The 12,606-nt window shown below is 34.3% G+C and overlaps 1 protein-coding gene across 7 annotated transcripts in view; it reads left to right on the forward strand.

Moving 5' to 3' along the window:
* The window catches only part of PHKB (phosphorylase kinase regulatory subunit beta), a 269,902-nt gene that overhangs the window by 71,962 nt on the left and 185,334 nt on the right, over positions 1-12,606 (forward strand). For all 7 annotated transcript variants that reach the window (XM_045442643.1, XM_045442642.1, XM_045442644.1 and 4 more), the window contains 2 exons: positions 1,045-1,152; positions 4,777-4,857. In XM_045442643.1, the coding sequence (XP_045298599.1) occupies positions 1,045-1,152; positions 4,777-4,857 (189 nt within the window). The remainder of the gene's footprint in view (positions 1-1,044; positions 1,153-4,776; positions 4,858-12,606) is intronic.

Raw genomic sequence — 12,606 nt, forward strand, 5'->3', positions numbered from 1 at the left:
AAGAAATTTTGAAGAATAAGCACCCTGATGGAGGAGTCCAGGGAAAGGAATTTGAGGTACAGTTCAGAAGGGACTTTATAAAAGAAGGTGTTTTTTGGAGATAGAGTTTTAAATATGAGAAGAAATTTGAAGGTGAGGAAGAGAATATAGCTCCATGTGCTTTCTTAGCCAAGTAAGTGAAACAAGACAAAATCATAACCATGCAGATACTATCATCACATATCTTTTCAAGGAGGAAAAGCTTCACATATAGCTTTGTGTTATTCTATCCATTCTCTGTTTTTATTCATCTCATAATTTCAGGGGCTGGCATAGTACTTGGCATATGATTGGTATCAGAAAATGTTTGCCAAATTGAATTGAACAAGCCCTAAAAAAGTAGATAGATTTTTTTTTCCCTTGGAGGTTGTTAGGTCATTTAGCATTTACTTAGTATTCTAAAATGGTTAGATTTTATATGCAGTTGATAAGTACAGGTATGATCTATGTTCTCTTGGAATTGGTGCCTTATAAGGAGAGTATATGTGGCAAAGGAAATGAAAAGAAAGGAGCATAGGTTACAATTTGTGATCCTTAGAGAAGGAAATAGCATTTGAAGTTTTGAACACCAACTGAATTAGAATGAGATTTGAAGCACTTTTTCATTGAGTATCATAGAAGCATTTTCAAATAGCAATACAGTGGGTTGTAATCACTGAAATCCTGTCCCACAGACTAAACCATTATTTGACTCTAAAATAAAATGATACAAAACGGTTGCAAAAGCCATTGCTACCACGTTAACAAGGTCCCTACTACACTTTATTTGCTATTTGTGAAATAATTAAATATTCAACAATCATGTTAACTATTAAAATTAGTAGTTATGAGTTTTTTTCTGTTTGCTTTCTTTAGAAAAAAATAACATTTCTGCTTTGCTCTGTCCTCTGCTTTTAAGCTATAGCTTTCGTCATTAAAAAGTTTCATGAAAAATAATTTATAACTTCCAAAGTTGGATGAAAATGTGAGTTATGAGTACTATTTGAATTTTGTGTTTAATTCTAGGTCCAGCAGTTTAAGCAGGACCCACGCCCAGCAACCTGTCTTCACTCTGTTTTCAATGTGCATACGGGAGATGAGATCCTCTCCCATGAGGAATATGGCCATCTTCAGGTAAAAGGAGAAGACTATAGGTTTTCTTCTTCTCTGTGTGCACTCAGGTTGTAGAAGATTTTAGGGTATTTATAAATTTCATAAAGTAGATTTCATAAATTGTTTAAAATAAAAGTAGAAAACCAACCATAAAATGGAGAAGTGAAATGAAAACTGCCAGGGCTGAGTTAGTTACTGTGATTGAGCATTAAGTCAGACTGAGGTCTTGGTCTGCAAGCAAAAAAGGGCAAGTGGATGGTTTATAATATTATTACTGTCTAAAAGAAGGGCTCTCACAGTTCTTTCCATGACAAAAGCTTGCACTTATAAAATTTAGAAGTACTTCAACACGTAGGAACTAGGGAATAAAAGACAGTTGACAGTGATATAACAGCAAATCAGAAATTTTTGTTACATGACAGCTCATTTTTGATATATCAACCTTCAACAAAGCTATAAACATACCCCTAAAGTGTAATTCCAAAAGGCATTGCTGGAGTCTATAAATTTTGTCTTATATATTATATTAAATTTTATACCTAGGCTAACCATGCACTGTAGGATTTTGTTTTGTTTTCACTTTTTTTTTCTCATATCTGTGTACTCTTTTTAGCTGGACATCCTGTTGCCTTGTTTTTAGGATATAAGTATTATATATGCTATTTATCTTTAATGAGTTTTCTTCCTGCTCATCATTTGATTCTGCTGTCTTTAGGACAGAATACTTATTATTCATATATTCCTTACTAAAATAAGAATATGTCCTTTTTATAGTCCCTCTCTCTCTAGAGATCTGAAATGTCTTACTTTAGTATGACTTCTGTAGACATAGAAAGCACAGTGTCCCCATTTCTATGTGGCAGAAACTCTTACACTTATTTCTAACCAATTCCTTGGGGAATTATTAGTATTATATGTTGCTCAACCTTCTCCTTATAATTATAACATAATTACGTTTTATGTACCTTTTGCTTTGACAAATATGTTTACTGTTTGAAATAGGATTTCCAGAAGATAATGGTTCATTTATTTTTGTATCCCAGAATTTAAGCTTAGTGCCTGGCTCATAGCAGATTTTAAATAAATGCTGGTCAACCTGTTATTTGGCTGTTTCTGTACAGTTTGCCACTTGATGATATTTTCTCACAGAAGCATCCCAGAAATGAGAGCAAAGAGCTCTTGGAAGTGTAGTTTGTAAATGGTTATCCATAGTGATGAAATTTCTTTGAAGTCATTTCTAATAGGCCAGTATCAGTGTTTACATGTAAGAAAATATTTGGGTAAACCTGGCAGTGGTTTGAAGCTCTTTTCCACCATGTTCTGAGAAGGGCCACTCAAAAGTTTATGTCAGTCTAAAAAACCTAAACCCAGAATCTTGTATCTTTCTGTCTGGCTTACTTGGACTTGACAAGACTCTTACACCCACTGGACTTTGAATGCTGAGAAGTCAGGAGACATCTAGGATAGTTCTGCTTCCTGAGAGAGCCACCTACTCTGCCAGGACCTGGTGGTGGTTTTAGGTAGTTTCAGTGAGCATCTTTGCTGCAAGAATTTTCGCTGCATGTATTTTCACCGCATAACTAATTGGCTGTAAGGCAATTTTACTTTGAAAGATAAAATCACAAAAAATAAAAGAGGGACATTAAAAAGGACATAATATAACATGAAAAACGAATGACAAAATTAAAAAGTCTTTTTTGTGAAATACCAAACGCTAAATGCATTTAAAATATGTATAGATTCATGGGAACATTGTGCAAATAACTGGTTTTATTTTTTGGATGTACCTGAGCATTTGTTTTCAAAATCTTTGGTTCAGAGTTAATACATCTTTCTTACTTGTTGATTTTCTCCTCATTTGGCATTAATTTTTTTCATTATTCACTAAAATTTCTTCCTTCACTGAGAGGGATATCAGTTTCCAAATACTAGGGTGCATATTTGTAATTGGTCTTTGCATTGCGTTGTGAAAGACATCTACCCTGTTGTTTGTTCTTGGCATCTTGTCACATGTTTATTCCTAGACATTTGATGGTTCTCTGGGAAATGTGGGTTCAAAACTCTGTGTCATTACATAGACCATTATGAGGTCTAAGATTTATATAATATAAAAAGTATGGAATACAAAAAGATGATTATGAAAATATAAGACATATAATATAAAATGGGAGTTTCACATCAGTGGAGAAATAAAACCAAACTGTCAAATCAAACTGTCAACCAGTTATTTTTTTATCTTTTACGGCCAAATTGCCTCATGGCCATTTAGTTTAGTGGAGAAAATATACACACTGAAAATGTTTGCAGTAAAATGCTTGTGATAAAGATGTCTAAGGCAAAGATGATTGGGCAAAGATACCCAACACACCTGATAGCACAGGCATGCTTTGTCCAAGGCGTCTCAGACACAAATAATTTTCTGCCCCAGCTTTCTGTCAGTTCCTTGGTAAGGATTGGAGGAAAGTCGAGGAAGGTACAAGACACCAAAGCTGTGGGAGGGTCATAATCTTCTGGGTTAGAATCACATAAGGACAAAATTACATTGTGCTTTCTCTTTGTTTTTAAATAATCATTTTCCTAGCTAATTTTTTACTGTTTCCTTTGTATGTATTTGTTTATTATATAACAGCTTTATTAAGAAACAATTCATATAACATACAATTCACCTATTTAAAGTGTACAATTCATTGGTTTTTATAATACAGAGTTGTACAACCACTATTATAGTCAATTTCATAATATTCTCATTATCCCATAAAGAAATCTGTGCTCATTAGCAGTCACTCCCCATCTCCCCCAAAGCCTCCCGCCCTAGGCAATCACCAGTCTTTCTATTTCTATAAATACTCCTATTCTGTAAATTTCATATACATGGAATCATACAATATATGGTCTTTTGTGACTGGCTTCTTTAGCATATTTTCAAGGTTTGTCTTTGTTGTAGTGTTTATCTTTCACTACTTGTTTACTTAAGACAATTTACACATCCCCTTCAGGATTTTTGTGAGAATCTTTTTTTGTTAAAGTGGACATTATTGTCTTTATTTTCTTTTCTATCATATAATGTCTATCTTTAATAGACAGACTAAAAGAAAAAAGTAAGTCATTTGTTTATAAAACTCATTTGTTCATATATTTTAAATTCTATGCTATACCATTGATTAAAATCAGTATGTCCCTGCAGTTGCTTACATCAATTGTGCATTCTCTGAGAATAAGACTGTTTTCAAGATTTGCTGCCTATTATTTATGGTGTACTGGCAAAGTCCTAATGTCTTACATGCCAAATAACTTTTTCATTTACATACATTTGAGATGAATTGACATTACATAGCTGCCTGTGGGGCAAAACTACTTCAAAGTAGGGTACGTTAGACTCAGAATTTGAAAATAAATCTTCTAAAACAAATGTTACAGAAACAGTTGCTAACAGTTCTATTTGTGGCCATTTTCCTAATCAGATATTAACCATCACAGGGAATTTGAGGATTTTAGAGTTTTATATTCAAAGCTGGGATTTTATTAGGAACTAAAAAAAGAAATAGTTTTTGTTTGCCACTATTAGAGCAAATGACTTATAATTTTAGCTCCTTCATAACATAGTCTTTCTGTTATTTCCTTTAACCTTTTAATATTGTTTTTCAGATAAATACAGTGTCACTCTATCTCCTTTACCTTGTGGAAATGATTTCCTCAGGACTCCAGATTATCTATAACACTGATGAGGTATGAATTTCCCAAATTCTAGTACTAAATTTCATCTCTGAAAATATCTTTTTTCCTTTTCCTTTTAAAAACTTATTTTATAAATGACTTATTCATATAATCAGATATTGGATTTTGGATGTGGGATCAAGAATGTTTATATTTTCAATGCGAAGCACTCTAAAAATGAATGAAATATATGAAGATTGCAAAGCTTTACACCTATGAAGTCTCTGCTTCAGGTGTTCTGAATGAAATATTAACTTGTTAACTTTCAGAAAATTTTAGTAACAGTGAAGGTAAAATAGCATTTGCAAATTTTCTTAGAGATTTTTTGTCTTTTTTTTTTCATATTGTTGCTTTTTGTAATCCATCTTTTTAAAAGTAAAAAGATACTTATATATATTTTTTTGTGGGAACCTCGGTAGGTTTCTTGACGTTTTTTTAAAAAATCAATACAATGTTCTTATTAGAAAATTTGAAAAGATGAAAAGCATCCCTTTCATAGGCACTAATGCTTGAACAGATGCACATGCTGACACATTTTGAAATATGCCACAGTGGGAGCAAAACGTTTTTATTGTTGAAATGGTACATAGAGTAAGACTCCATCAAAGAGCAGGTATGCTGTATATACTTGTTATTATTTCTGTGCGATGATCCATTCAGGGAGAACAAATGTATTATAAAATTAACACCCCAGTCATCATGGGACTGCAGTGAGGGTGCTGTGAAATGGTATATGTAGTCCTGTCCTCCAGTAGTGTATAGTCTTTTACATCCTTCCAGTTGTGCTTTTTTAATAGTAAGGAGAGTCTATTTAGATGTTCAGATAAATAGTAAAGAAGTAATTAATAGTGCCCACTTACGGTTTCTTCTGTTTGATCTATCAAAGAATTACATGTTTTATTTCATCCAAATAGTTCTCAGTTTTTATAGTATTGTGAAATAGTGGTATTCAGAGATTTTGGGTTGGGGAAGGTGCGGAAGAGTCCTTTTTCAGACCAATTTGAGCAGCATCCTAAAACACAAAACAAATGGAAGAAGCTTGATTCTAAAGGACAGAAGGGCTCCCAGAACCAGCGCATAGAGTTTTTCTAAGAAATTCCAAGATATCCATTATTAGAAGCAACAACTAACATCGAAAATTACAAGTGGCTTCCCAGTAATGTCACTGATAGTAGTGGTAAGATTGCCTTAGTTAGTGGTAACATTGTTTTGTTTGGCTGTTTGTCTTAATTTTTAATTTTTAACATTTTATTTTTTGCTTTCTCCATAACTACCATAGTTCATTTTAAATCTTCAGTTATCAACTGACAGTTTTCAAAAATGTGATACTGCTTTACCCTTTCCATTCTTTTTTATATGATTTGAATATACTTAAGCAATTTTGATATCTTCTTCTTAAGCTTTCTTTTGTCTTTTTTTTCTTATTTTTTTCCTTACCCTTACAGTTTTTATTCAGTAGATATAAAATTTTTATGTGACAAATTTCAATAGGCCTTTAACATGTATACTTAAAATCCTAGAATAACAAAACATGTTATTGAGGCTTACCATCTTTTTCCTTGAGTTTGTATGTACTGTGTCAGAAATTATATCAAGAAGCAATAAATGGTCCTGCATAGAATCTTTCAGAGAATGAAATTCCTTCTATCTAATTATTTCAGAGAAGTGAATCCTTTGTAAGATAGTACAACTTGGAACCATTTCTTTTTAATTATAACCTATACCCCGAATGGCAGGTTTGTAGCCCTGCCTCTTTTCTTCATTCCCAACCACATCATATCTCAGGACAACCTATAGACCTTTCTCTATTTACTGTCAAATTTTTAATTTACCCAAATCTTTATTTTTTTAGGATTGAAGACTACAGAGTTTACATACATACCCAACACACACACACACAGACATGTAATATACATACTGTCGACACTTTGGTTTATTTAAAAAAAAATTTTTGTGTGTTTATTTTTGAGAAAGAGAGTGTGAGCAGATGAGGGGCAGAGAGAAAGGGAGACACAATCTGAAGCAGTCTCCAATCTCTGAGCTGTCAGCACAGAGCCCGACATGGGATTCGAACTTGCTCACTGTGAGATCATGACCTGAGCTGAAGTCAGATGCTTAACCGACTGAGCTACCCAGGCGCCCCTATTTTTTAATGAATCATTTTCCTTAATTTAACAGCTTATCATCATATCTTTCCCGATTCTCTTGTTTTTATATACTTTGTACCCATATTGTATTTCCTTAAGGAAAAGGCCATTGTCTTTTTTTTTTTAACGTTTATTTATTTATTTTTAAGAGAGAGAGACAGAGAGACACAGAACAAGCATAGGAAGGGCAGAGAGAGAGGGGGAGACACAGAATCCGAAGCAGGCTCCAGGTTCCGAGCTGTCAGCACAGAGCCCGGTGCGGGACTCGAACTCACAAACTGGGAGATCATGACCTAAGCCTAAGTTGGACGCTTAACCAATTGAGCCACCCAGGCGCCCCAAGGCCATTGTCTTAAGGGTATGCTTCTTACGGTGGTGTGTAAAATAGTGAGTGCCAGTGTTTGAGCTCATGAATCTTGCTGGGGAACATATTTCCTAAAGGCAGGAACATTAGTGTATTTTCACGTGCTATGTCTTGTGGTTACCCAGTATAAATTGGTGTCTATAGAAGTATTGCCGTGAACTTTTGCAAATTGGATTTTTATTTAAAGAAAAAAGAAAAAAAAACCGTGAGGGTGCTTGAGTGGCTCAGTCGGTTGAGCATAGGACTTCGGCTCAGGTCATGATCTCGTGGTCTGTCAGTTCGAGTCCCGCATGGGCTGTGTGCTGACAGCTCAGAGCCTGGAGCCTACTTCAGATTCTGTGTCTCCCTCTCTCACCACTCCTCCCCTCCTCACGATGTCTCTCTGTCACAAAATAAATAAACTTTTTAAAAAAATTAAATTAAATAAACAAATAAATAAAAAACTGTGAAAGAGGCAACCTTCTATAGTTCTTTCCTGGCACTCTTACTTGCTTTCTCTTCTTTATCTGGACAGAAACCCATAATGTATGTTAAAATTACATATTTTAATAAAAGTTTATGTCTTTTATATATATATATATATGTATGTATATATATGTATATATATGTATATGTGTGTGTATATATACCGTATATATATATATATATATATATATATATATATACACCGTAAAATTCACCTAAGTCTGTCCTTCCCTCTATTAATGGGGATAACTCACATTTGTTGGAGTGGAGAAATGTAATGAACTACCACATGTAATTCAATGTCTTGTTTCATGACATTTTCCACAAATAAATTTCCTAAAAGTAGATTAAAAGAAACAAGAATCATTCAGAAATGGGTCCAGAGAAACTTACTTCATTTAAAAAATCAAGGACCCACCCCCCAATTTGTATAACAAATGATTTTTTGCTTTATGTTTAAGATAATTTTTTCTTGCTTTTTGGTTGAAAACCACAGTTTGGCGACCCCACAACTGTAAATATTAAAGAGGACTTTGAAAGGGAAGATATACAAGGTTAAAATTTTGTTCTCCCTTCTTAAGTTTTAGATTTGCTTTTATTTATTTTTTAATTTTTTTTTAATGTCTACTTATTCTTTGAGTGAGAGAGAGAGAGAGAGCATGAGCAGGGGAGGGGCAGAGAGAGGGAGACACAGAATCTGAAGCGGGTTCCAGGCTCTGAATTGTCAGCACAGAGCCTGATGTGGGACTTGAACTCACAAACCACAAGATCATGACCTGAGCCAAAGTCAGATTCTTAACCCACTGAGCCACCCATGATCCCCTAGATTTGCTTTTGTTTTTAATTAAGATATTAAATCTGTTAATTATATGTCTCAGTGTTATGTTATATTGGATAAATCTTTATACATGGAAGTGGAAAAAACTACCCGTATAGATTCTAATATCCCTTTTCCAGTGTCATGCTGTTATATGACTAATTTATTATTATTAAATTTTTATTATTATTAAATTTTTATCTTAATGTTTATTATTAAACATTATTTATTAAATAAATTTTTTTAATTTTTTGAGAAATGGAGAGAGAGATAGACTATGAGCAGGGGAGGGGCAGAGAGAGAGTGAGACACAGAATCTGAAACAGGCTCCAGGCTCTGAGCTGTCAGCACAGAGCCCGATGCAGGGCTCAAACTTACAAACCAGGAGATCATGACCTGAGCCCAAGTTGGACACTTAAACGATGAGCCACCCAGGTGCCCCTAATTTTGGTATTATTTAACGATGGGTCACAAGTCATAATGTCCTATCATTTTAGAAAATAACTAACCTCAGATAGTCTTCTTACAATCTTAAAATTTAAGGAGAAATAAGAATTAATTGGGGGTAATGCTTGGAATGGTCTGTCAAACCAATTGAATTGACAGAAGTTTGTGAAATAGTCCTCCATGCTCCAGTTCTCTTATATTATATTTTAATATAATTTATTGTCAAGTTAGCTAACATACAGTGTACACAGTGTGCTCTTGGTTTCAGGGATATAGATTCCTGTGATTCATCACTTACATACAACACCCAGTGCTCATCCTAACAGTTGTCCTCCTCAATGCCCATTACCCATTTTTCCTTCTCCCTGCACCTGTCATTAACCCTCAGTTTGTTCTCTGAATTTAAGAGTCTCTTATGGGTTTGCCTCCCTCTCTGTTTGAAACTGTCCCCATAGTCTTCTGTTAAGTTTCTCAAGTTCCACTTATGAGCGAAAAAATATGATGTCTGTCTTTCTTTTACATATATTTCACTTAGCAAAAAAAACCCTCCAGTTCCATCCACATTGTTGCAAATGGCAGGATTTCACTGTGTCTTGTTGCCAAGTAGTAGTTCATTGTATATATAAACCACAACTTCTTTCTCCATTTATCAGTTGATGGACATTTGGGCTCTTTCCATGATTTAAACAAAAATATTTGAATATTATTTCCATGAATGAAACTTGTTTATTCAGGAATGGTCAGTTACTTCTTCAGATTGTAAGTCTTCTAATAAAAATGCTGTTCAAAAGGCATGTGCTTATTCAACGTGAGACCTGGATGAGTCTCCTTTAGGACTGCCTCTCATGTCATTTACTTTTTGTTTTGCAAATATACCTTCTACCATCTGACCTAGAAGCTTTTTTCAGATGTTTTCAGATTGAATGACTCATGGAATTTCTTTCTTAATCTATTAAGTCTCTACTGACGTATGAGAAATTATCTCAGAATTTAGTGGCTTAAAATTAATAAACATTTATTATCTGATAGTTTTTGTAGGTTAGGAATTTGAGAGCAGCTATGCAGGGTGGTGCTGAGATGCAGTCTCTCATTTGTTGCACTGAAGCTGTCAGTCAGGTTGTTGAAGGTTTTCCTGAGGCTAGAGGACCCACCTGTAAGGTGACTCACTCACATGGCTATTGGCAAGAGGCCTCTCCAAAGAGTTGCTTGAGTGTCTTTACAATATGGCGAGTAGCTTCCTCCACAGGAAGTGATTCAACAAAGCATAATGGTAGTACAGTGTTTTTTATGACCTAGCCTCAGAAGTCACCCTCCACCAGTTTGTAATATCTTATTTATTATACAAGTCAGTGTGGGAGGGGAGCATAAATAGTGGGATTTGGAGAAGATTGGGAGCCAGCATTCTAAGCAATAGTTTTAGTTGAACTTTGTTAGAGACTTTTTTAAGTTACGATTTTTTTTCCTCACACACTAAAACTTATTTTTAATTTTAAAAATAGTCATTATTTTTCCTACTCCTATTATTTACTGAGTTTTGACTTTTGCTTTGTGTGCATGTTTTATTATAATACTAGCAGTTTTTTTGCTTCTGTTTATTGTACAGTTACTTTTATGTTATAGATGCTGTTTTTTGGTATGAAGTGGTTTACAGGCTGAATTTGAGGGGTCTCTGTCTTTTAAAAGAGTAAATCTCTTTGAGTAATTTTAGAGATGTTACAAGATATGCTTAGTTCCTGAATGTCAGCAATGTACACAGAAAAATGAATGTTACTCAAACTATTTACAGATACTTTTCTCTAAAAATAGAAAGATACTATTATTCTTATTTCTCAAAATTATACATAGCAATAATAACAGCTAACGTTTGTATAGCATTTATTATATGTTGTCACTGTTCAAAGTGATTTGCATATATATAAATTCATTTAATCTTTTCAACACTATCAAGTATATATAGTTTCTATCTTCATTTGAATGACAAAGGTAATGCAAAGAGCCAGTAAGTGGCTTGTCCAAGGTCTTTTCTGCAGTCAGTGGCAGGGCTGGGATTTAAACTGTGTGGTCTGGCAATAGAGTCATTTTCTATACTGACAGTCAGTCTTGTATCTTTGTTTACCTTGAGCAGATATGTATGACACATGTCAAGTGACATCATCATGTTCAAGTAATGAGGGCAACTGGTAAGACTCAGGGCTTACAGATTTATATATGTACAGATGCCTGTATTCATTTATGTACCCTTCCATGAATAATGCAATTATTTGACAAATATTTACTGAGTTTCTACAATGGACTAAACATTGAGAAAATGGCAGTGAAAAAAGAGATTAGTCTCTAACGTCATGAAGTCCACATTCTAGTGAGGAAAATAGAATTAATAAATGATTAAATATACAGTATCAGGTAGTGACATATAAATTATTTGAGTGTAAGGGGAAAATAGAAATAAAATTATAAAACTTTTTTAAGTAGAGTTATCAGGACCCTACTGAGTTTTAGGCTTTTCTGAAAAAGAACACTTGAGCAAATACCTTCATGAAATAAGGTAACAAGTTGTGCAAATATAAGAGGAAGAACACTTCAGGGAGAGGAAAAGAAAAGTGTTAAGCCTTCAAGATTGAATGTGCTTGCTGTGATTGAGGAATAGCTAGAAGGTTTTATAATTGGAGTGAGTAGATGGTCAGAGAGTAGTCGAGATTACTTCTGAGTAGTCAGATGCTGTGATGAGAACTTAGGATTTTATTTCAAGTGTGGTAGGATGCCATGGGAGCTTTTAAGTTAGTGGTATGATTAAAGTTATGTTTTAAAGGGTTTACTTTGGTTTCCATGTGGAGAATAGACTATATATAAGAGGGCAAGATTGGAATAAGGGAGACCAGTTCAGTTATTTTAATAGCCGGGGGAAGAATATTTATAGCTTGGACTAGCATGATGGCAGTGGAAGATATTTCATTTTTGATATGAAATAAAGGTAGTACCAACAAAATTAGCTTATGGGCTAGATAAGTAGTATGAGAGAAAAAGTTAAAGATCACACAACATTTATGGGTCTAAAAAACTGGATAATATTATTTAACTGACATAGTAGAGAAGATGGGAGAAGAGGTTTGGCTGTGTAGTGGTGATATGGGTAGGAATTGGGAGCTTGGTTTTAGATATGTTGAATTTTAGGTGCCTATTAGACACTAAAAGAGAGATCACATGGGCAGGTGGATAGCCTACTTAGAAGTCGAAGAGAGAAGTCAGGGGTGGCAATATGAATTTGGGAGTCATTATTCAGATGTTTAAATCCAAGGGACTAAATGAGATTACTTGGAGTATGAGTATAGCTAGAAGAGGGAAGGAGTAAACCCTGGGCACACTGGATGTGGGAAATAACAATAGTATCCAGCAAAGCAGTTTGAGGAGGAGAGCTCACTGGTAAACAAGGGAATGGGGTATCCTAGAAGCTAACCAAAGAAAGTGCTTCTAGGAGGAGGAAATAATCAACTATCCAGTAATGTCCAGAGGTCAAATAAGGT

The sequence above is a fragment of the Leopardus geoffroyi genome, chromosome E2 (genome assembly GCF_018350155.1).
Source record: "Leopardus geoffroyi isolate Oge1 chromosome E2, O.geoffroyi_Oge1_pat1.0, whole genome shotgun sequence".
Classification (NCBI taxonomy): Eukaryota; Metazoa; Chordata; class Mammalia; order Carnivora; family Felidae; genus Leopardus; species Leopardus geoffroyi.